Source organism: Equus quagga, chromosome 15 (assembly GCF_021613505.1).
Source record: "Equus quagga isolate Etosha38 chromosome 15, UCLA_HA_Equagga_1.0, whole genome shotgun sequence".
Lineage (NCBI taxonomy): Eukaryota > Metazoa > Chordata > Mammalia > Perissodactyla > Equidae > Equus > Equus quagga.
Window position 1 is genome coordinate 69,079,168 of NC_060281.1, and position 21,363 is coordinate 69,100,530.

Here is a 21,363-nt window from a genome sequence, read left to right on the forward strand (position 1 = left end):
GACCCTGCCACAGTCAGGGACACCATGACGCCACGGAAGACGGGGCAGGAGCTGGGTCCTCAAGGTGGTGGCAGGTGGACCCACGACTTCCCCAGATTTGGGCTCGAGGCTGCCCTGGGTCTGATCCTCTGTGCCTGGCACGCCCGCCCCCAGGAGTGTTGACATCAAAAACCTCTCTCACGTGTAAATAGTTGCAAAGGATGAATTTCCTGCATATTGTCGTCATTGAAGTTTTGAAATAAAACCATGTCCTCGCTCTTGGAAATGGACCCAATGAGCTCTAGATATGACGGCGAGCTGACACTCAACAGAAATTTAAAAAAATACACGAACAAGCTCTCGTAGTCAGAAGTTTTAGCCTTCCCCCCTTGAACGTGTATTTCCTTCTTCTCCCCTAGAATTTTAGCTAAATGTTACATAATCTGTGCCTTTAAGTTTTATTAATCATTCTATTGAACATCTCTGCAACATGGATATCTGTTCGAGTTGAACGGATGTTTTGATTTTTTCACGTAACCATAAAGGTTAAATGTTTTCCGGTCTGGACGGCCATTCCACGCTGGGTACACAATTGATCAGCGGTATCGACATGTTTCACATTTTGTTATATATCAAAGAAATAAACTTTGTTGGAATGTATCTCCTTCTTGTATGTATCTTATATATCTTTAAATGGATAGAGTTGGTGTGTGTCTCCAGTTCTAAGCATTGTAACACATATAGATCGGAGTGACCACCAACAGCCAAGACACAGAGGGAGGCCATCCTCCCTCCACGTGTCCCGCTCCCCCCGTCGTAAAACCCTGCCAGAGGACCTCACATCTGGCGACCAGAGAGCTGTGCCTTTTCCAGAAAGTCACAAAAACGGAATCGTACAGCATGAAGCCTTCAGAGACTGGCTGCTTTCCCCAGCGTCTTGTCTCAGATGCATACCAGCGGCCGCCTGGACCCTAGTGGTTTCTTCCCATTGCCGAGAAGCATTCATGGCCTGCATTTACCGTAGGTTGTTAACCATTCACGAGTTGAAGGACATTTCAAGTGTTTCCAGTTTGGGGCGATTACGAGTACAGACTGCTACCAACAGTGACGTGCACATACTCTCCTTTGTCATGGGTGAAATGCCTCGGCTGGGAGTGCTGGGTCCCATGGAAACTGCCAGAGTCTCACGGGGGCTGTGCCGTCCTGCGCTCCTGCCAGAGAGGTGGCTCTGCGTGCTGGCCGGCACTTTGGTATTTTCAGTTTTTAAAATTTTAATCATTCATAGGGGTATCTTGCTGGGGTTTTTGTTTGCTGGGAAACACATCTCACGATGAGATGAGGAGGACGCCCCCTCCACCCCGTACCCACGAACGACTACGCTTCCTGCCAGAATGAGACAATGGCAGCAGCTGTGTTCTGATTTTTGTAGATTTAAGATAGAGGAGCCTTGTTTACACAAATAAGTAGCCAGGAGCGGAAGGAATGTGCCTATAGCAAGGGCACTCAGTTCTTAACTCCTGAGTGGAGGGAAAAAATCGGGTGGTGACCTGTCATCACCAAGCAGTGTCACTCATCTGTCAGCCGACCTTCCTTCACTTCTGCAGAGAGCAGCAAAGTGGAAACCCCTTACTTGCAAAAGGATCACGCAATCTCCAGATTCGTTCTCGAAACCAGTATTTGGGGTGTCCCCCTGGTGGGGCTGGGGGGTGGGGGAGCTGCATCTGCCTGCTGCAGAGGCCAGGGGCCTGGTGACGGGGCAGGGGGCCGGCCCCTGGGGCCTGGGCCTGCTCTCAGGGAGATGGCGGGCCAAAGCTCACGGCTCCAGGCCCAAAAGGTGGTCCCCGTAAACCCTTGTCTGTTCCTGAGCGTTGCGGTCCCTGGCGTTCGGCAGATCACTAGTGACCTCCCTGGGTGGGAGCCTCATTAGGGACATTTCTGACTTTTGCATTCAACTCTACCAGCTCATGAAGAAAAAAACCCAAAAAATCCCCATGAAACATTCTGGGGTGTGTGTGTGTGTGTGTGTGTGCAGGTATGTCCCAAGGGGACAGAGGACAGAAGCGCTGAATGTGCCCTCTGCGTGCCTCGCTATGTGCACATCTCGCCTCTGAGCATCTTTGTAAGGTTCAAACTGATTGGTTTTGGTACAACCTTGGTCTCTAAACCCCGCCACTCCTTCATCCGGGGCTCAGAGAGGAAACTGCCCTCCGGCCCACGGCTGGAAGGACGGCTGCGGACACCCTAAGGGACACTGCGTCAGCGTGGCGTCTGCCGAAAGAGCCCTCAGGAGTGTCTCTGACTCTGAGGCCTCCTGCCCAGGCCCTCACCCTACACTCCAACCGCCCCTACTGTGGGACTCCACCAACTTAATATTTTTCTTTAATTTGACTTGCTTGTTTCACTTAAAGAATTTTCTTTTCAAAGAAAAGCAGCTGTATCTGAACTTGTGGGTCCAATGGGCGAGTCCAGTATCTGTTAAAACAAATACATCGCTGTTAAAGGTGTTCATGCAGGTACCGCTAGGTCTGCCGCATTCAGGGACTCTGCCCTGTCCCTTATCGTGTCCCGACTCCCCCATCTTCCCGCTCTGCTTGTGGGATAACTGTGACTCCTGTGTGGAAGGTTTCCCTCCTTTCAGTCCTCACCATCATCAAAGGCTCAATTCCAGCCATGCCCCCTCCTCCAGGCAGCCCCCCTGATTGCTTCTGCTCACTCAGCTTTTCCCTGTCTTGGAATTTCTGAGGCACTGTAACTGTACCCTAGATGAGGCTAGAATGTTCTAGAATATTAGAAATCCTAACTCCAGTTGCTGTAGTCCCCAGCCCCAAGGGCCTGTAATGTAACCCCCAGCACCTGCCATTGTGCCCGAGACTGGAAGATGCTTAACCAAGACCATTATTCTCATCGCTCGGCATTCCTCTGCCCGCACAGACGGCCATTCTTTCCACCGATATTTATCGAGCGCTCACACGCACTGAGTGACGTCACGGCGGTGGCTTTCCTCCTCTGAGAGAAGATGGGAATGATGTAATACCTGCCCGGCGGGGTCAGCGTGGAGCTCAGGGGAGCCGGTGGCCGCGCGCGATGGTTCGGGCGTGGGGACTCTGCGTTCAGGCCCGCTGATCCGGAGCCCTTCTGACGGATGCCGCGGGGTCTGCCCTGGGGGCCCTGCCAGGCTGGCCAGCCACTCTCCTGGCTCCCCGCGTGTCCCGTGTGGTCCCCTCTCCGTGCAGTGGCCTGAGAGGTCGTCCTGAGATGTAACCCGTCTCAGGGTTCCTCCCTTGCCTACATCCACGTGCGGCTTTTCCGCATTTTGACATCAAGTCCCCCGGGGGCTGCTGGGAAAATCCCTCCCCTCCGCGGCCGCGGCGCCGGGCTTCGGGGCAATTCCAGGATCGGCCACTGGGGGGCGAGCTGCGCACACCGGCTGCGCGGAGGCCCGCGTTCTCGCCTCTCGGGTGGTCCATAAATGGTGGTCGGGGGGGACACGTTACTTAGGGTCACAGCCCAGCTTCAGGGACTTGTAATCTCAAGAAATCGCATTTTATGCCTGTGTCCGAGCATTTTTTTTCTAGGAAGCGTTTCCGTAATATTCAGGTTTTCAAAGGAGTCTTGACCCCTTCCTTTCAAGGGTCTTGTGCGCAAGAGTGACGCCCCTCAAATAAAAACGGGGCTCACGTGGCGTTTGCTCTTCCTTAGCACGATAGGGGGGTTCTCTGGCCTGGGCGGCAGGCTACCTGCGTGCCCATCCCTGCTCGGCGCCAGGCGCGGGGTGGCCTTGGGGAAACCTACGACCTCTCTGAGCCTCGGTTTCCCGTCCAGGAGCCGGGAGCGAAGATGCCGTCTCTGGGTCTGAGAACCGCGCGAGGGTGGAGCAGAAGTGGATGCGTGAGCGCCCTCTCCGGGGTCGAGGACCCCCCACCGTGAAAGACGGCAGATGCCGGGCTCCCAGCAAGCGCTTATCAGACACCCACTGTGTGCAGGGCGCTTGCGGGGCCCCACGCTCGGAGAGGGCTGTGCGCACGCGCGCGTTCATTCCTTCCCGCTGTCCTCTGGTGCGCGCGCGGTGCAGGACGCTCCGCATATCTCGGGGGTTATTTTGCATCCGATCCCGCAGGCCAGGGGCTGAGACAAAGATTCCTGGCCACAGGGTGTCCCAGGGGGGCAAACGGGCTCCAGCAGCCCAAGGACAGTTCCCCGAGGACGCCGGCGGGCACTGGTTTTGGAGCGTGAAAGTGCACTAAAGCTGGGGCACGAAAACAGTCCAAAGGCATCTGTTCGGACCCGTTAGAGCACCAGCGTCAGCCGCCTCAGCAAACAGTGACGGCCCAAGCAGGCCTGGTCTCTGCCCTCGCGGCTTACCTGCTAGTGGGGTAGACAGCAGAGCAGCTAGTGAAGGAATAAGGTAACTCCAGAGAGCCCCCAGGCCAGGAAAGCGACATGACTTGAGGAGGTGTCTGTGGGGGGTGCTACTTAGATGAGAGAGTGTTTCCAGAAGGGTCCTCTGAGAAGTACCGTTTGTGCTGATTCCTGAAGGATTTGAAGAAATCTGGAAAAGGGCACTTTAGGAACTGGGAACTGAACTGCATTTGCAAAGGCCCTGAGGCAGCAACATGCAGTTCAGAAGTGAGTGGGCATGGCTGGAGTGTAGTTAGCGAGATGGTGAGGGATTGGAGGGAGATGAGGGTGGAGGGTCAGACAGGGCCCCAGTCAGGCAGCGCCCCGTAGTTTGGATTTTAAGTACAATGGGGAGCACTGGAGGTTTGAAGCTGGGGAGTGAAGGTGACGGCTGTTTGCACTGAGTGTGGGTTCCCCTAGGGGCAGGTGCGGATGCGCAGGGATCCAGCAGGTGGCACTCCGCAGTTTATAAGACCTCTCTTGCCTGCCCCCCCCCCCCCCCCCCCCGCCCGCTCTTGCTGCAGGACCTTCGGAGCACCCGAGATGGCAGCTGCAGCAGCCTCAGGCCCTTTGTACAGGTGAGGAAACTGAGGCATGTTCCTTGCCTCTCGTCTCTTCTTGATTCCTAGGTGACCCCTGCGAGGGCGGCTGCATCCCTTTGGTTTTCGCTCTCCGGCCCCGAGTCCCTGCCCTGCGCGGTGTCATCTTCCTTTGGATGGGAGCCTTGGGCCCGCTCTGCCTCCCTCCTGGGGATCCCGCCGCGTCCCCAGCGCCGGGCAGGTGGCTGGCCCCGTGGGGTGTGCAAGGCGGTGCGTGTAGAGTAAACGAGCCGGTGATGGGGGCAGGGGTTGGGGTGTGACTTGCGGGAGAGAAGCATGTGACCCACTTGGGTGAGGCTGCCCCCAGCCCACTATCCCCCCCTTGCCCCCCCCGCCCCCCAGAGCCCCCGGGCCGGCAGTGCAGGCCTCAGCCACCGGGGCCGCTGTGTGCCAACCATGTGCGGTCCGGGGTCCACGGGCCCCTCTGTGGCTCAGGGGCTGAGCTTCGTCTGTATTGGAGGCTCCGGATGTATGAAAAGTGCAAAATGAGAATCCGACGGCCGGGCTGCAAACCCGGGCTCCGTCTGCGTTCACACCGACCGAGCCACCGGTTTCCGCGCGTGGAAACGCCGTAAGATGTCGCTCAGCAGGGGCCGCGTCGGGCGGGGACAGGGCTGCCACCTTCCGTCGGGCGGCGGGGCTCCAGGACCGGACGCTGCGCCCCGGCTGAGAGCGGCCCTGGGTCTGACCATGATTTGGGGGGACGCAGCGCCCCGGCGCCGTGCGCGCCCTTGGCCCCGGGATGGCCCCAACCCGATCGGAACTGCGGCTGTGCAACAGATGCACAGTCTCAGACGCCGGCCCTTCCCGGCTCAGCGGGGCCGGAGCTGGGCCCCCTGTGCCGGCTTCCTCTCCTAAGACAGGTCATCGCTGACATTTATTGAGCGCTTGCTGTGTGCCACACACTGTTACATCCTAGACTCGTTTCATCTCCTTATAACCAGGAAAGTGCTGTTACCATCCTTCTCTTCACGTTACAGATGGGGAAACTGAGGCACAGAGAGGCGAAGTACGTGTTCAGGTGTTATGACTGGTAAGTGTGGGAGTCCAGATTTGACCCTTGGTAGCCGAGTCCCAGGGTTGCGCCCCTGGCCTCTGCCCTGCACGCCCCCTGGTCCAGTTAACCCGGGTCATTATTGTTGCTGGCAGCCAGAGACCCCTCCTTTCTCTCGGCCCGTCTGGAATGGCGCTGGGGAAACCGGCTTCGAGGAGCGTCGTTCCCAGCCAAAGCTGCAGGCAGGCCCTGACTCGGGAGAATCCGGGAAGCCGGGGAGACCCAAGGAGAACGCAAGACTCATTTCCCCCAAGCGCGAGCCCAGCTCCATCTGGGAAGAGACTGCATGCCAGGCCTGTGCCCAACGCGCTGGAAAAGCTCGGCGCAGGGGACCATCCGGGCTCATTCCAGAGACGCCGCGAAGGAGGGGGAAGGAGCGGAGGGAGCATAAACATTCCTAAAAATAGGGCTTGGCTCTCCAAACCCCACAGCAAACTGGAAAGGGAGGGCAGGAGAGGCGGAGGGGCAGCCCGGGACTTCTGAAGAGGGTCCCTGCCGGGGCCGGGTCTTTCCCATGTTCCTCTCCAGCTCTGAGGGTCCAGGCCTGGGTGTCTTCCCAGGGTGGGGGGAGGCCCGAGGGCAGTGTCTTGGCGTTTCTGGATCTCATGGCACCTTTGCATGAAGCCTTGGGCACAGCGAGCCTGACAACATCCAGAAGGAAGCCCTCGGCCGAGGGAGGAGGGGCCCTCGCGATGGAGCTGCTTGTTTTCGTCTTTCAGGAACAGATGTTTGAGCTACGAGGGCCACGATGCACATTTCTGCAAGCTGGATCTCATTTGCCTCCTCGGCTTCCATTACGCAGCGGGGCTCCTCTCCCCCGGGGGACATCCCGGCAGATGGCCAGGGAGCAGCGTGGCGTGGAAGGTATGAACGTGGTGGCCAGCCTGCGGCCGTGGTTCAGGCCTGTGGAATGTTCTTCTGGGCTCTGGGCTCCTCCGTCTGTTTCCGCGACCCGCCCCATCTGCTATCCCTGGGCCGCAGGAATTCGTTCCATTTTTAGGGCATGGAGACGCCCAGCCGGGATACCGGCCTCTCTGGTCCTGCCTGGTGGTGTGCTCAGCCCTGTGGTCTCGGACTGCGGCAGCAACAGCTGTTGAGGGAAGGGCATGGTTTCCCCCATGATGTCAGCCTCGGCGAGGAGGTGGGCGGCAGGGGGTGGGAGCTGGAGCTGTTTGCTGGAGAGGCCGCTGTGTCCCTCAGGCACGCCACTGCGACCTCTCTGTTCTGCGCCTCCCTCTGTCTGACGGGAATTCTAATTCCTGCCTTGTGTATTTCATGGGTGCTCGTGAGGAGTGTACAGAAGCAGGATTTATGCACTTCAGGCTGAAAATAGTGTGGAAAGACTTTGAAGTGTGTTGCTCTGTGGTCTTGGAACAAGCCCTGACGGCCGCTGGCTGCAGGGTCTAGTGGAGCCGAGCTGTAATGCCGCCCATCACCAGCAGGCGCCGCCGTTGACCTCACTCGGGCCTGGGCGCGGGGCACCTCTGGTGCGGGGCTCTGGGCTAGGGACCCTCTGGCCCCGCCGTCGTCCAGAGCCCAGCTCGGCCTCCCGCCCGCTGACCCGCTGAGGCACACAGGCCAGAGTTGCTGCACCTTCCTTTTTGTTTGAATTTTCAAAAGAAGATGGTTTTAAAAAATGTAAAATCTCCTGATTTTTAATTATTGGCAACAGATTCTAATTAAATAAAATACTCTGTGAGCCAAATGAAGCACGTCTTAGGCCCAGCTCTGTCAGATTTGGGGCAGGACTTGTTCACTGTGTAATTTAGGCATAAATGCCTGGGGCTGCACGCCCCTTTCTGGAGGTGTGTATGTGGGTGTCTTTCGCCAGCGTGATTCACTGAATGTGTTCATCTTACGTACAAACAGGGTTCAACGAATCGCACTTTGGGGTTTGTAAACGGTAATGGCTGAGACACAAGTTCCTAGAGTCAGACTGGACTGGGTGTGAATCCTGGATGTACTTTTTAGTAGCTGTGTGACCTTGGGCAAGTCTCTTAACCTCTCTGAGCCTCAACATTCTCAGTTGTAAACATGGGGATAAGAATACCCATGTGTAGCCATCAGTAGTGTGTACACCATATAGTTCTCACTGTCATCTTCTGGGCAGCTGGGAAGATGGCACGTCCTGGCTCCCTTGTGGTTGGTGGAACCGTGTGATTCATCGTGGCTGAGAGCTGAGACATGGGAATCACCTCTGTCACTTTTGGGGCTGCAGGGCTGCGAGCCTTCAGCACTCTTCCTCCTCCTCTCTGCCCTGCGACATGCAGTGTCTGCGGTGCTGGCCGCCCGTCAGCCCGGGTCCCAGAGGAGGACAGCGAGGAGCACAGCCCCAGGGTGACCTCTGAAGCAGCAGCAGGAAGCCAGCCTCGGTCACGCTAGCTGCCGAGACCTGGGACTGCCTGTCACCGCGGCGTCCCTGGGCCATCCTGACCCAGACGCCCCGCCAGGAGCCTCGGGGGCAGCGATGGAAGATGCACGGAGGGGCCTGGCACGTGCGACGCAGAAACCGCAGACCCTGCTCCCGTGGGTCAGCACGCGCTCACGGAGCACCTGGCTGGGCGGCCGGCTCCGGGCCCCGGGAACTGAGCGGAGAACAAAGCAGACCGCCGTCCCGGACCCCCGAGCAGCCGCTCTAGCGACTGGCGTGAGAGGAAGATGGAGCCGGGTGCCCCGTGCTGGGCCCACGGGGACTGAAGGCCTGTCTGCAGCTGCCGCCCGTGGGACAAACCGGGATGGGGAGCCCCTCCCTTCGAGGAGGTGGCAGGCGGACTGCCGCGATCGTGACCGTTTCCGGCCTAGTCGCCCACGGTGACATCAGTAGCTGAGCCCGGCCTTGGGCCGAGGCCGATACTGACTTTGCCTGGGGAGCAGGCGAAACGAGTCTGAAACAAGTCACCTCGGCACGAAGGAGGGACAGGAGGTCACCGCACAGCCCAGAAAACCTGAAGGTGCAGGCTGTCCACTCGCGCTCTGCCCCCTTCGATGCATAACCCAGGAACGGTGGTGGAAGGGGACGCTGGGCCTTTCTGAGGGGTGCCCTCGTGTTTCAAGTGACTCTCTGTGCTTAGTGCTTGCCTTATCTCACGTCTTTCGTCCCTACGCAAATTCTGCAAGGAGGAATTCACCCCATATTACAGAAGAGGAAACCGAGGCTCAGAGAGGTTGAGTGAGCTGTCCAAAGCTGCACAGCGAGGTAGTGAGGCGGCTGGGATTCGAACGCAGGTCTTCTGCCCCCCAAATCCTATGTGTGTTCCCTGCGCTGGCCCCCCACGATGTTCTTGGGAGCAAGAGAACAACATGGACAGCACAGCCCTCGTCTCCCCTCCCTTCTCCTGGAGACGCCAGCCAAGGCGACTTTTTATCCTTTCTGGTTTTGATTATTTCTGCCCTTTGGACTGAGGCCCTACTGTGTGCTGGGCCCTGCGTGCGCTCTCCACGCTTGCTCACAACGTCCCACAGAGGCCGTCGCTGTCCTCGTCCCGCTTCCACAGATGCGGCGACTGAGGCTCAGAGAGGGGACCTCACTCAGCCGGGTGGCCAGCTGGTATGAGGTGGCTTCATGGACCTGGGGGCAGAGGGGGGTCAGAGGCAGCTAAAGGCCCCTGACCTTCAGGTGCACGTCCCCTGGGGGGCCAGTTGGTGGGGGGCCGCCTGTGGCCACGCCCCCGGGGCAGGTGAGTTCCAGGGCAACTCCGGGCTGGTGTGGGGTCACCTCCCAGGGGAAGGAATGACCTTGGACCAGACGGAAGGGTGCAAGCTGGCACCTGTCAGCATGTTGACTTTGGCTCACACAGTGTTTAAAGGGGAGAGAAAACCCTGAAATTAGCAGCCAATATTGTAAAATCAAGAGATTTCCTATAAAAAATCTGTATTTCAGCTACTCTTACAAAATCTGGAGATCTGGCCACGCTGGGCCCACGTGCCTGCCCGCTGTCCTCCGGGTGCCAGGTCACGCCCGGGCCAGCCTCGCTCACTAAAGGCTGCTGTGCCCTGGTGGCCCCTGAGCCGGTGATCCCGCTCCGGGCCTGAACTCCTGGGAGAGCCTCCTAGACGCTGGCGGAGGCCAACCTGGACACAGACACGGACATGGGAACACGTTCTGGGGGCCCGTCGGCAGCGCATGGACCCCTGGGGATGTCCCACAGCCCGGAGCCCCTCGTCTCCACTCTGTGGCCACTTGAAGCCAGCGCCCCAGTCTCAGGGTGTCCTCCTGAGAAGCAGCGTTGACCAGCGGGGAGTGAACAGACGGAGAGGGGGCGACGGAGGCAACAGGGACAGTGACGGTTGCGCCCTCCCCTGCAGGCAGAGCCCGGGGTCTGACGCGGCCCAGGGGCTTTGCAGGTGTGGCTCCTTCGGAGCTGGAGACGGGAGGTGCGTTTCCAGACTCTCCCAGGCCCCCGACTTCCCCACCTGCCAGTCCACCTTCTCTCCCACAGCCCTGGGTTCTCAGCCTGGGCCCCCCAGCCTTAGTTCCAGATCATTCTTCATGGGGGGCTGCCCTGGGTGCTGCAGGACGTCCAGCAGCACCCCTGGCCTCGACCCACCAGACGCCAGGAGCCCCAGCCCTCGGTCGTGACAACCAGCGAGCTGTTTCCAGACAGCCCGGCGTCCCCGGGGCCACCCCAGCTGAGAACCGCTGCTGGAGTTTGAGTTCTCGCTGGTTGTGTCTGGAGCGGCGAGGCTTTCCACCATGAACCCACGTGGCCCTTCTTGCCCCCGACGTGTCAGGTTCCCACAAATGTCGTCCAGAGAGCCTGAGAGCTCCTTCCATGTCCACAGCCCCCGAGGGCGACCCCCAGGACCCCGCGACCTCCGAACTGGGCGAGTCTTTCTTCCGCCCTGAAGGCCCCAGAGGATTTGCTAAATGGGATTTCCTCCTGCCGGCTCTCCCCTCGACCTTCCTGCCCCTGAACGGAATTAATTTCCTGAAAAAAAATCACCACCGTCCCCTCTGCGCTAAACCGTGAGCCGTTTCGCGGGGCTGGAGCTGGCAGGCTGCGGGTTGGTGCTGGGGTGACGCGCCCTCTGAGTCTGAGATGGGGATGGAGGGGCGGGGGCCCGGGGACAGGGGAGTCCAGCCGGTGCCCTGGGATCCTCGCCTCCCTGCCACCCCTGGGCCTTGTCACTGAAGAGGCAGGACGCACACAGGCCCCCCGAGATCCATTCGTCTCCCCTCATTTGCAAGCGCTGAATGAAGTTGCTCAGCATTTCCCCGACAGGGCAGAGCGCAGCAACTCTAAACGAGCTATTTCTGGGCCATTTTTTCCAGCGTTACTTGCATATTATAATTAAGAGATAATGTCAGTGGAATAGAACATCGTCACCCCGTAACGGTCTCCTGCTGCTTCTGAAATGTCAAGGCAGAGTCACAGCATTTATCAAAAATAAATGTTGGCGGGAAGACGCGACGTTTGTTTTCGCAGCAGGGACATTAATCCCGGGACAACGAAATGGCAGTGGCTTTATTTCTCTTCTCTGGAGTGACGGATGCCAGCGGATGGTCCTGGCTGGTGGCTGGGGGGTCTTGCCGGGGTAGGGCGTTGGTGGCGGGGCCAGGTGGCCATGTCTGGATGGGGTTGGCAGGACGGTTCTCGCTGCCCTCAGTCCCTGCCCAGAACCAGCAAATGCGCCCTCTGGCGACTCTGGAGATGGCCTGGGGGGCGTCCTGGCTCCCGAGGGGGCCGGGTGGCCTCTGCACCCGCCGGCGGTCTGCTCATTAGTGGGGAGACAGAGGGCACTTGGCAGAGACCCTCGTTTCTGCCACCGCGTGGTCCCTGGGGAGCCAGCATGACGATGGAGCGGGACCCTGGACAACCTTAGTGTGCGCATCACTGCTCACGAGAGGGCCAGACCGGGAAAGGGCAGCTGAGATGGCCGGGCACCGGCACCTCCTGGTGACCTGGGGACGGTGCGCTGACTGTCCGGGCAGCCTTCACGGCCGGCTGGGGCTAATCGCACGCTCGGCTGACAGCTCTTCCGCCCCACCACCCCCAGTGCCGGTCTCGAGTGCACATCGGATCTGGCAGGATGCGGCTGACATCCCCCCGGGGCGCCGGATCCAGTCCCAGCTCCAAAACGGCCGTACTGCAACTTTCCCAATGTCCTCGCGCTTCTCGAAGCAGCCGGGCTCTGTCCCCAACCAGCCAGAGCCTCGGCCCTTGCTCCTCCCGCCCGGGGGCCCCCTCCTCTGCTCCTGCCTACGCACAACCCCCACCCGTTGTCTCTCACTTCTTCAGACCTCCTTCAAGAACTCCTCCAGGGCCAGCGTGGTGGCGCGTCGGTTAAGTTCGCGTGTTCTGATTCGGCGGCCCACGGTTCGCTGGTTCGGATCCCGGGTGCGGACATGGCACCGCTTGGCAAGCCATGCTGTGGTAGGCGTCCCACATATAAAGTAGAGGAAGATGGGCACGGATGTGAGCTCAGGGCCAGTCTTCCTCAGCAAAAAGAGGAGGATTGGCAGCAGATGCTAGCTCAGGGCTAATCTTCCTCAAAAAAAAAAAAAAAAAAAGAACTCCTCTTCCAGAAAGCCTTCCCTGGCCCCCCAGGGCTTGGCTACATGCCCTTCCCTTCTCCGGCAGCCCCTCCATAAGCTTTTGCAGCGCTCATCACCCTGTCAGGGCTGCTGGGGTCTTAGTCTGAGCCCCCTCTGAACAGTTGGATGAACGAACGAACAGACGGAGGCCTTCTGTGTGAGTTTGTATCAGTTATCTCTGGGCAAAACGATGCAGAGTGACAAATGGCCCCAGATGTCAGTGACCTCAAACAATGGCGTCTCTTTGGCTCGCGAGTCTGCAGGGCAGCGATGGGGCTGGGCTCGGCGGGGTTCCCCGTCTCAGCCGGGCTCACACGCGTCTGGAGGCAGCTGGCCGTTGGCTGGTGGAGGATGGCCTCGGCCCAGGCGGCTGTGAGACCTCTGCCCCGCCCTCCGCCTCTCCGCCAGCAGCCTAGCCCGGGTGTGACCCCGGGGCCGGGGGTCGGGAGGACAGGCAGAAACGGGCCCGGCCCGCACGGCCCAGCAGGGAACTAGCACCCTGGAACTGTTTCACGGAAAGCCAGTCACGAGCCCCGTTCAGACTTGAGGGGCCCCCGGGGAGACTCTCCGGCCTCAGTGAGAGGGACCGCAGGGCCACCTGGCAGAGGCGTGGGGACACGCAGAGCGAGGAACCAGGACCATCGGTGCCGTCTGTCATCAGGTTGCGGTCAAAGGCTTACGGCAGCCCAGTGGGTGTCTGAAAAGTGCCACACAGCGGGGCAATTCTTCCTCTGATGGTGACGACGATGACGGGTGTGTGTGCGTTCACTGAGGTAAAAAGCACACAACAGGAAATTCACCATCTTACCCATTTTCAGGACAGTTTGCTCATGTTAAGTACATTCACATTGTTGTGAAACACATCTCCGGAACGATTCCATCTTGCAAAACAGAAACTCTGCCCCACGGAACACTAACTCCCCACCCCTTCCCCAGCCCCCCGCCCCCTGCATCCTACTGTCTGTGGACGCGACTCCTCTGGGGACCTCGTGTGAGTGGAATCCACAGTGTCTGTCCTTCTGTGACTGGCTTCTTTCACTCAGCATAATGTCCTCCAGATTCATCCACGTTGTAGCATGTGACAAGATTTACTTCCTTTTTACTTCCTTTTTTTTTTTTGAGGAAGATTAGCCCTGAGCTAACAGCTGCTGCTAATCCTCCTCTTTTTGCTGAGGAAGACTGGCCCTGAGCTAACATCCGTGCCCATCTTCCTCTACTTTATATGTGGGACGCCTGCCACAGCATGGCTTGATGAGCTATGGGTAGGTCCACGCCCGGGATCCAAACCGGTGAACCCCGGGCTGCTGAAGCAGAATGTGCAAACTTAATTGCTGCACCACCGGGCTGGCCCAGATTCCTTCCTTTTTGTGGCTGAATCATATTCCATTATCTGGACAGAGCACGTTTTGCTGTCCACTCATCTGTTGATAGAAATTTGGGTTCCTCCCACCTGTCGGTTGTTGCGAACAATGCTGCTGTGAACGTGGGTGTGCAAAAATCTCTTTGAGACCCTGCTTTCAGTCCTTTTGGATGTTTCCCGGGCAGCGGGATCGCTGGGTCCCAGGTGCTGTGGGCTTTAGCCCAGCGGCGTCCACACGTCCACAGAGCAGCCGCGAGGGGGGAGGCTCTGGGGCAGAGGGCTTGGTTTGGACCCCAGCTCTGCCACTTCCTAGCTGTTTTCTCAGTTGAGCCACCTGCTCTGAGCCTCAGTTTCCTCCTCTGTGCAATGGGTGACAGTGTCTATCTGTGGAGGGTGAAGGTGGGAAGAGTATGGTGTTGGAACGGTGCCGGGCGCCCAGCACGTGCCCAGCAGGTGACACCCATGTGCGTTTCCTACAGACTTCTTGTCTGATGACTGTGGCTTTACACCGTCCCCACCCCCAAGCTGCTGGGCGCTGGGAGTGACGATCCGTCTCTATCAGGATGTACCCAGAGTTTATCTGCCCCGGGCAAAGCCCAGACAGCTGGGTTGGTGTTTGGTGACAGGCACTGCCCCTCTGCTGGGGCCTGGGGTGGGGGGGCAGTGACAACGCAGCCGTGGGGGAGCGGGGGGCTCCCTGATTCAGAGGCCTCCAGCCCAGCCTCCCCACCCCCCGCGCAGATGGCTGGCTCAGCCCAGCTGAGAGGGAGGAGCTCGGAAGAGAGGAGCCAGGCCGCGTGGCCTGCAGTGGGGGGCGCAGGGCAGATGGAAGCGTCTGCAGGCCGGGCTGGGGGGACCTCGTGCACCTGGACGTTGGCCGAGCTGCGGGTCGCACAGACGCAGGGGCAGCGAGCTCCCCAGGGAGGGGCAGGCGGGAGGGGGAGGGGACAGTGACGTTGCTGTTTTCAGAGACGGGAAGGAGGGCTCAGGGGAACCTCGCAGGCGGGGCTGGGAGGCTGCGGGCAGGGACACGGCCACAGCCGGCTGTCCTGTCTCCTGGGGCCTCGGGGCCACTTCCTCCCGCCGCAGAGAGCTGCGTCCTCAGCGCGGCGCTGAAGCTGAGCCTCCTGGTCCTGGGCTGGGCGTCAGCTGCCGGGCGGGGCCTCCCGGGACCACCGGCTGACACGAGATGACCTGGCTCAGACTGGCCAAGGTCAGTCAGTCAGTCCCCAGAGGCAATACCCACCCCTCCCGCCAATCGGACCCCCGGCTCTGCTGTTTATTGGGGGACGGAGATGGGACGGTCACCCCACTGGGAGCGTCGAGGCTGCGGTGGGTCAGAAGCGTGGCTCTGGCAGGTTTCTGTGACCCCGACCTCCTGTGTGAGTGTCTGCTTTAGTCCTTGGGCTGGCAGAGGGAGGGGGCAGCTGCTCAGCTGGACAGGCGTTTGCTGAGCAGCGGCTCTGTGCCAGGCCTGGTTCTGCTCCCTGGAGTAGGTGGCTCCGAGCGAGGGCAAGTGGCACAAGAGTCAGGGCCGGCCACGCAACCTGGCACAGCTGGCCCAACTCCGCCCCTCCCTGCCTCGACCTTTCTTCCACCCGGGGCAGAGTGCGCGTCCCCAGCCCTGGCTTTGGTGCGGCCACTCGACTTGCTGTGGCCAAAGGAGTGAAGCCGAAGTGCTGCCATGCTGGCTCGGCCCCCAGCCCTCACGGGACCCCATGCTTCCCCCCTGCCCTTGCCATCGGGCGAGACGACACGCCTGGAGGATCCCGCTGACCCGAGGGGGACGAGAGGCAGGTGGGGCACGTGAATGAGAACACGTGGCCGTGGTTTTAAGCCACTGACGTTAGGGCCACTTGTTACTGGGCATTTTGGTAGCCAGAGCCAACTGACACACCAGCCATCGGTCAGTGCTGTTGTAGCCTCATTCTGCAGACGGGAGCTGAGGCCAGCCAGGTGGAGGGGCCGTCTCAACATGGCAGGGAGCTCCGGCCTGCTTGTTCTGTCATTCAGCACCGACCCCTTGCCTGGAACTGTGCTGGTGGCTGGACACAGTGGGTGGCACAGACGCGCCTTCTGGGAGGAACCTGTGTTAAGGGAACTTATCCTTCCTCACAGCTTCAGCAGGAGTCGGAGAACTGACCCGCCACCCCGCTGTGCAGACCCACTTGAGCCGGCCTCGGCCGAGGCAGGCCGTGGGCTCCTACGGGCCAGGCTGGAGCGCGTGTCCACTCCCTGTTGCGAGGGGAAGGGAGGACCCCCGACCACGTGGACTGGCCGTGGAGGAGAGATGGTTTCCCCAAGAAAACGTGGGTGCGGTTGGACCTCAAGAAGGGGAAGTAGATGCTGAGCAGAGAAACGCGAGGCTCCCCCAAACCTCGGGACCTGATGGAGACCTCCCGGCGGCCCCGTGGGCCTCGGCGAAGCCCCCCAGGGTCCACGCTGCTCCAGGCCTTCCCGCCCTTGGCCGTGCCTCGCGGGAGTGCTGAGGACGCACGGCCACCCCACCGTGATTTATTCCTGGCATCCGCGTGGCCACTTGCTGTGAGGAGCTTTGCTCTGGAACGGTCAGCTACGGGGCCATCCGTCTTGTTGGCGGCTCCTGATAAAACGCGCGGCCTCAGCAGACAGGGCCCGTAACGAACACGATCAGGGCTGTTCATTTAGAAACCAGGAGACCTTGAAATTGGCTGTAATTGACGGGGTGAGCAGCCAGGGGTTTGGCTGGTTTGTTCCGACCGGAGACAGCCCGCCTCTGGGAAGGTCGTGGCGACCCGCACACTGGCTGTGAGTCCTGGACGTGCCCCCCCGTCTGGCCATGGGCCAGCTGTATGGCCTCTTCCAGACCCCGTCTCCTCGTCTGTGAGAGGGAGATGCATCGGCCAGCACCAGCTCAGCTATGTTGCGGTAACAAACAAGCCCCAATCTCACGGCTTCAAACAACCGACGTGCATTTCTCACCTGCCGCGTGTCTGTGGTAGGTTGGCTGGTGGCTCGGCTCCACCCTCCTCACTCCGGGACCCCGACTCCTGGAGCGTCTCATCCACGCTACGAGCACCCCGTGGCCCGGGGCAAATCCCACACTGGCTCCTACAGCTCCTGCTCAGAAGCAACTTCCCTCACTTGCGCTCACATCTCCTTGGTCCGGGCCAGTCACACGGCCGTGCTAACTTCTTGTGGGCGTCGGGGTAGAAAAGCCCCACCACGTGACAGGTGATGGGAAAGCCAGACGGTTCTCGTTTATCAGAGAGAGCCGTCTGCCGAGCCAGCGTGGAAGGCGGGGTTGGGCCTCTCCCTCCTGGGGATGCTCATCATCTGACTCGAATCCATCCTGTGTTTTCCCGCCAGATTCGTCCCTCCCGCCGCCATGGCCACGTCCCTCTGCTGTGACCTTCCAGGGCTCCGCTGGGCATGAGCGCTCGTCAGCCCGGCGTTGGAGAGCCCTGCATGGCGCCTCACGGATAGTCACACGCCTCGGCGAGGGCCAGCCCGCTGCGTCCCCAGGCTCCAGAACCGGGCCCACCACCCAGCAGGTGCTCAGTCATGACTTGCTGCGACTGTGAAATGCGTGCACAGCGTCGCCTGCCCTGGAAGACAGCAGAGGCATGTCTCGGTGCACCGTGCCACTGCCGCCCGCCGTCATCACCATCCCCTGGAAGTGGCCTCTCTGCTGCATACCCAGCCCCGGGAGCCACCTGCGCTCTGGGCCTCGGCCCCTCACTCCTCCACACGGCCCCCGTGTGGGCATTGCTGCAGCAGGATTCTCTTTTCAAAACTTTATTTCTTCCCCAGTTTTATTGGGATCTAACTGACATACAATGTATTAGTTTGGGGCGTACAACACGATGACTTGATACATGTGGGTATCACGATGAGCACCAGAATCGCTCAGTTAGCGTCCATCGCACACAGCCACACAGTCTTTATCTTGTCAGGGGAACTTTGATGATTTGCTCTCTGGCAAGTTTCAAATATACGCTCCGGCCTCGTCACCTTCAGGCGGGATTCCTCAGCGATATTCATTCCCGTTTATTCCCCGTCATTCTCCCTCCTCCGATTCCAAGACAGTTTGTCGCTCTGTGAATTTTCTTGATTTTGTTTTTACCAAGCAGGGAGTAGAAGCTTCTGGCAGACAGTTATCTATCTGCCTTGTATTAAGCTGGGCTCTCTAGAGACACAGACCAATGGGATATCCACATCCACATCCATATCCATATCAATATCTACATCCACATATCATCTGTATCTATGTCTGTCTATCTATCTATCCGTCTGTCTGTCTGTCTATCTACTTGTCTATCTCCCTATCTAGAGACTCATTAGAAGGAATTGGCTCACGTGGTTATGGAGGCTGAGAAGCCCCACGATTTGCCGTCTGCACGCTGGAGGCCCAGGAGGCCGTGGTGTAAGCTCCAGTCCGACTCTGAGTCCAAAGGCAGGGAAGACGGACGTCCCTGCGTGAAGACAGTCAGGCAGAGAGAGTGAATCCTCCCTTACTCCCTTTTTGTTCTATTCAGGCCTTCAACTGATTGGACAAGGCCCACCCACATTGGGGAGAACAATCTGCTTCAGTCAGTCTATGGATTCAAATGTTAATCTCATCCAGAAACACACCCAGAATGGTGTTTGACCAAATACCAGGGCAGCCCTTGGTCCAGCAAGCTGATACATAAAATTAGCCATCTCATGCCTTTTGTGAAAACCCCATGTATTAATTAGTCAGGGTATAGGCTCAGCTGCTGTAACAAAGAAACCCCCAAACACACAGGTTCAGACAGGAGAGGAGTTTGTTTCTGCTGGGAGATGTGCCAAGGGAGGCGAAGGCAGGAGAGTCTGGGGACCCTGTCCCTCCGTCTTGTTCCAGCAGCCCCAGGATACAGTCCTTCACGGCCCCGGGGGGACGTGGAGCCAGAACCAGACCCACGTCTAACTCTCAGAAGCGGGAGAGAAAGACAGTGGCGGGCAGGCGGCTGCTGCGAAAGTGGCACGACCGTTTCTGCGGCATCCGACGGGAGCAAGGACGTGGGGTGGGTGGCGGCTCAGCATCCGGTCCCAGCTGCGCGCTCTCACAGGGCTGGGCGTCCCAGACCCAATGTGAGCAGCTATCGGCTCTGGAGCGGCGCCGAGGGAGAGGGGGTTCCACAGGCTGGAGTCGCAGAGCCAGGCTGGCCTGGTCACCTCATCCCGTGGTGCTGCCGGGAGGGGACAGGATCTGGGCGCTGCCTCTGCGCCCGCGTGGACGGCTGCCCGCCATGCAGATGCTGCGGAGCTTCCACCAGAGGGACCGCGGGCTGCATCCTGCACATCTTACGGGTGGCCGGAGGGACCCCTCAGTCATTTGGTCTCTCATCCGACACAGCACGGAGCAGCCCACTCCTGAGACCGAGACTGAATTTCCTTGGAATCGGCACTTGTCAATTGGAAAGAAATAAAAATGGGTCTATCTCGCAGAGCTGGGTCTGTGGCCTGAGAGGTACCCCTGTTAATGTCCCCATTGTGTTAAGTGAGGAGACCGGCTCAGAGATGTCAGGTCACTGCCCCTGGTCACACAGCAAGTCCAGCATAAAAGTGGGATTTGGCAGGAGGCCGGCAGTGTGCAGACCCCCAGGCGTCGCCGCTGGGCCGCCCTGTCCTGCTTGTGTGCAGGCACGTTCTGAGGTGGACGCAGGGCGGGCAGGAGGAGTTGGGGGGGGGGGGCAGTCTGGGTGCTGAGGAGATAGCTGCGATGTGTGGTGTAGGTTTGCCAGCCGTTCTAGAAAGTTCAGCCAGCCGCACCCTGGGTAGCTTGCTGGAGGCTCCTATCTATGTCTCAGAAGCAACGGGCGGTTTTCTAAGCAAGTTGTCGCCTGCTGTCACCTCCCCACGCCCGGCGGGGCCGACGCTCTGGGGAATTTTTCAGAGCTGCTCCTGCTCCGGGAGGGGGAGCGCCCGGGCTCACAGGGGCGTTGAGGAGGCCGTGGGACGAGAGCCTGTCCGCTCTGCCGCCCTGGCCCAGCCGGAACTCACCGCTCTGGGCCTCGTGTCCTCGCCTCCAGGAGGGACCCGGTAACACGGCTGCAGGGACAAGCCCATGGCAGCGCAGCTGCGTGTTTCTCTCACGCCTGGTGCGTGGGAAGGCCCGCGTGGGGCCCGCGGCTTCGGGCGAAGGTGAGCTCTCCCATCCGTGACTCCGCAGGTCCCCTCTTAGCTCCAGACCAAAGGGGACTCACACGCGTGTGTGCAGGCGGCGTGCGCAGGAGTGTGTGGGGCGCCCTGGTCACTGGAGCAGAACCCGGAGCCGACCCACATACGCATGGGTGGGAAACGATGAACACACGGTGAGTGTCCGCGCCGCGACTGTCCCAGAGCAGCGGGTTGGTGAACGGCAGCTCCGGGCCGAGCAGAGTGGACGGTGGGGTTTCTCAACCGGGATGCTATCGATGGTTTTTCCTCATTATTATTATTACTATTATTTTTAAAGGTTGGCACCTGAGCTAATATCTGTGGCCAATCATCTTATTTTTTCCTTTTTCTCCCAAAGCCCCCTGGTAGATGATTGTATATTTTCAGTTGTGGGTCCTTCTAGTTGTGGCATGTGGGACGCCACCTCAGTGTGGCCTGATGAGCAGTGCCATGTCCATGCCCAGGATTCGAACCAGCGAAACCCTGGGCTGCTGAAGTGGAGCGTGAGAACTTAACCACTCGGCCACGGGGCCGGCCCCTCATTATTATCTTGTAATAGCAGCTTTATTGAGATGTAATTCACATAAGACACAATTCGCTTAAATCATATAATTCAATGGATTCTCTTCTGTTCGCAGAGTTGTGTAACATCGCCACAATCCCTTTTAGCACATCCTCGTCCCCCTGAGAGGAGCCCCCTCCCCATCAGCGGTCCCTCCCCCGACCCCCGGCCCCGGAACCCCCACTCTGCTCTCTGTCTCTGGATCCACCTGTGCTGGGCGTGTCACATCGTGGGATCTTGCACTATGTGGCCGTCTGGGTCTGGCTTCTTTCATTTAGTGTATTTTCGAGGCTCAGCATAGAGGGGTCAGCACTTCGTTCCTCCTCAAGGCGGGATCCTATTGCAGTGTGTGGATGGACCCCATTCTGTCTATTTATTTGTCGGCTGACCGGAATGTGGATTGTTCCCGTGGTTTGGCTCGTAGGATAATGCTGCTGTGGACATTTGTGTACAAACTTCCGTGTGGACGTGTGTTTTCCTCTCCCTGGGGCTGCGGACACTGGGGCAGGGCCGTCCTGGGCATCACAGGGCGTTTAGCAACACCCCTGACTTTACCCCCCGCCCCGATGCCAGGAGCACCCACGTCCGACCCGTGGTGACAACCGCAAATGTCCCCAGACACTGCCCAGTGTCCCCTGGAGGCAAGATCGCTCCGGTTGAGAATGACCAGGGTCGAGTGAAAAAATCTCGTCTCGGAGAACACGACGCCCTGCA

General features: G+C 59.4%; 1 protein-coding gene across 8 annotated transcripts; it reads left to right on the forward strand.

Annotated features, from left to right (window-relative positions):
* Window positions 1–5,930: 5,930 nt before the first annotated feature.
* LOC124226353 (uncharacterized) lies at window positions 5,931–20,838 on the forward strand. Of its 8 annotated transcripts, none has more exons than XM_046639514.1 (3): window positions 5,931–6,009; window positions 6,126–6,894; window positions 16,044–20,445. In XM_046639514.1, the coding sequence occupies exon 3, from the start codon at window positions 18,729–18,731 to the stop codon at window positions 19,635–19,637; it is 909 nt and encodes a 302-aa protein (XP_046495470.1). In that variant the 5' UTR covers window positions 5,931–6,009; window positions 6,126–6,894; window positions 16,044–18,728; the 3' UTR covers window positions 19,638–20,445. The 8 variants fall into 8 exon arrangements, 7 of the variants coding, with proteins under 7 accessions (XP_046495470.1, XP_046495472.1, XP_046495473.1 ...); XM_046639516.1 differs by having other exon boundaries at window positions 17,274–20,445; XM_046639517.1 differs by lacking the exons at window positions 5,931–6,009; window positions 6,126–6,894 and adding an exon at window positions 13,957–15,138 and having other exon boundaries at window positions 17,274–20,445.
* Window positions 20,839–21,363: the final 525 nt, after the last annotated feature.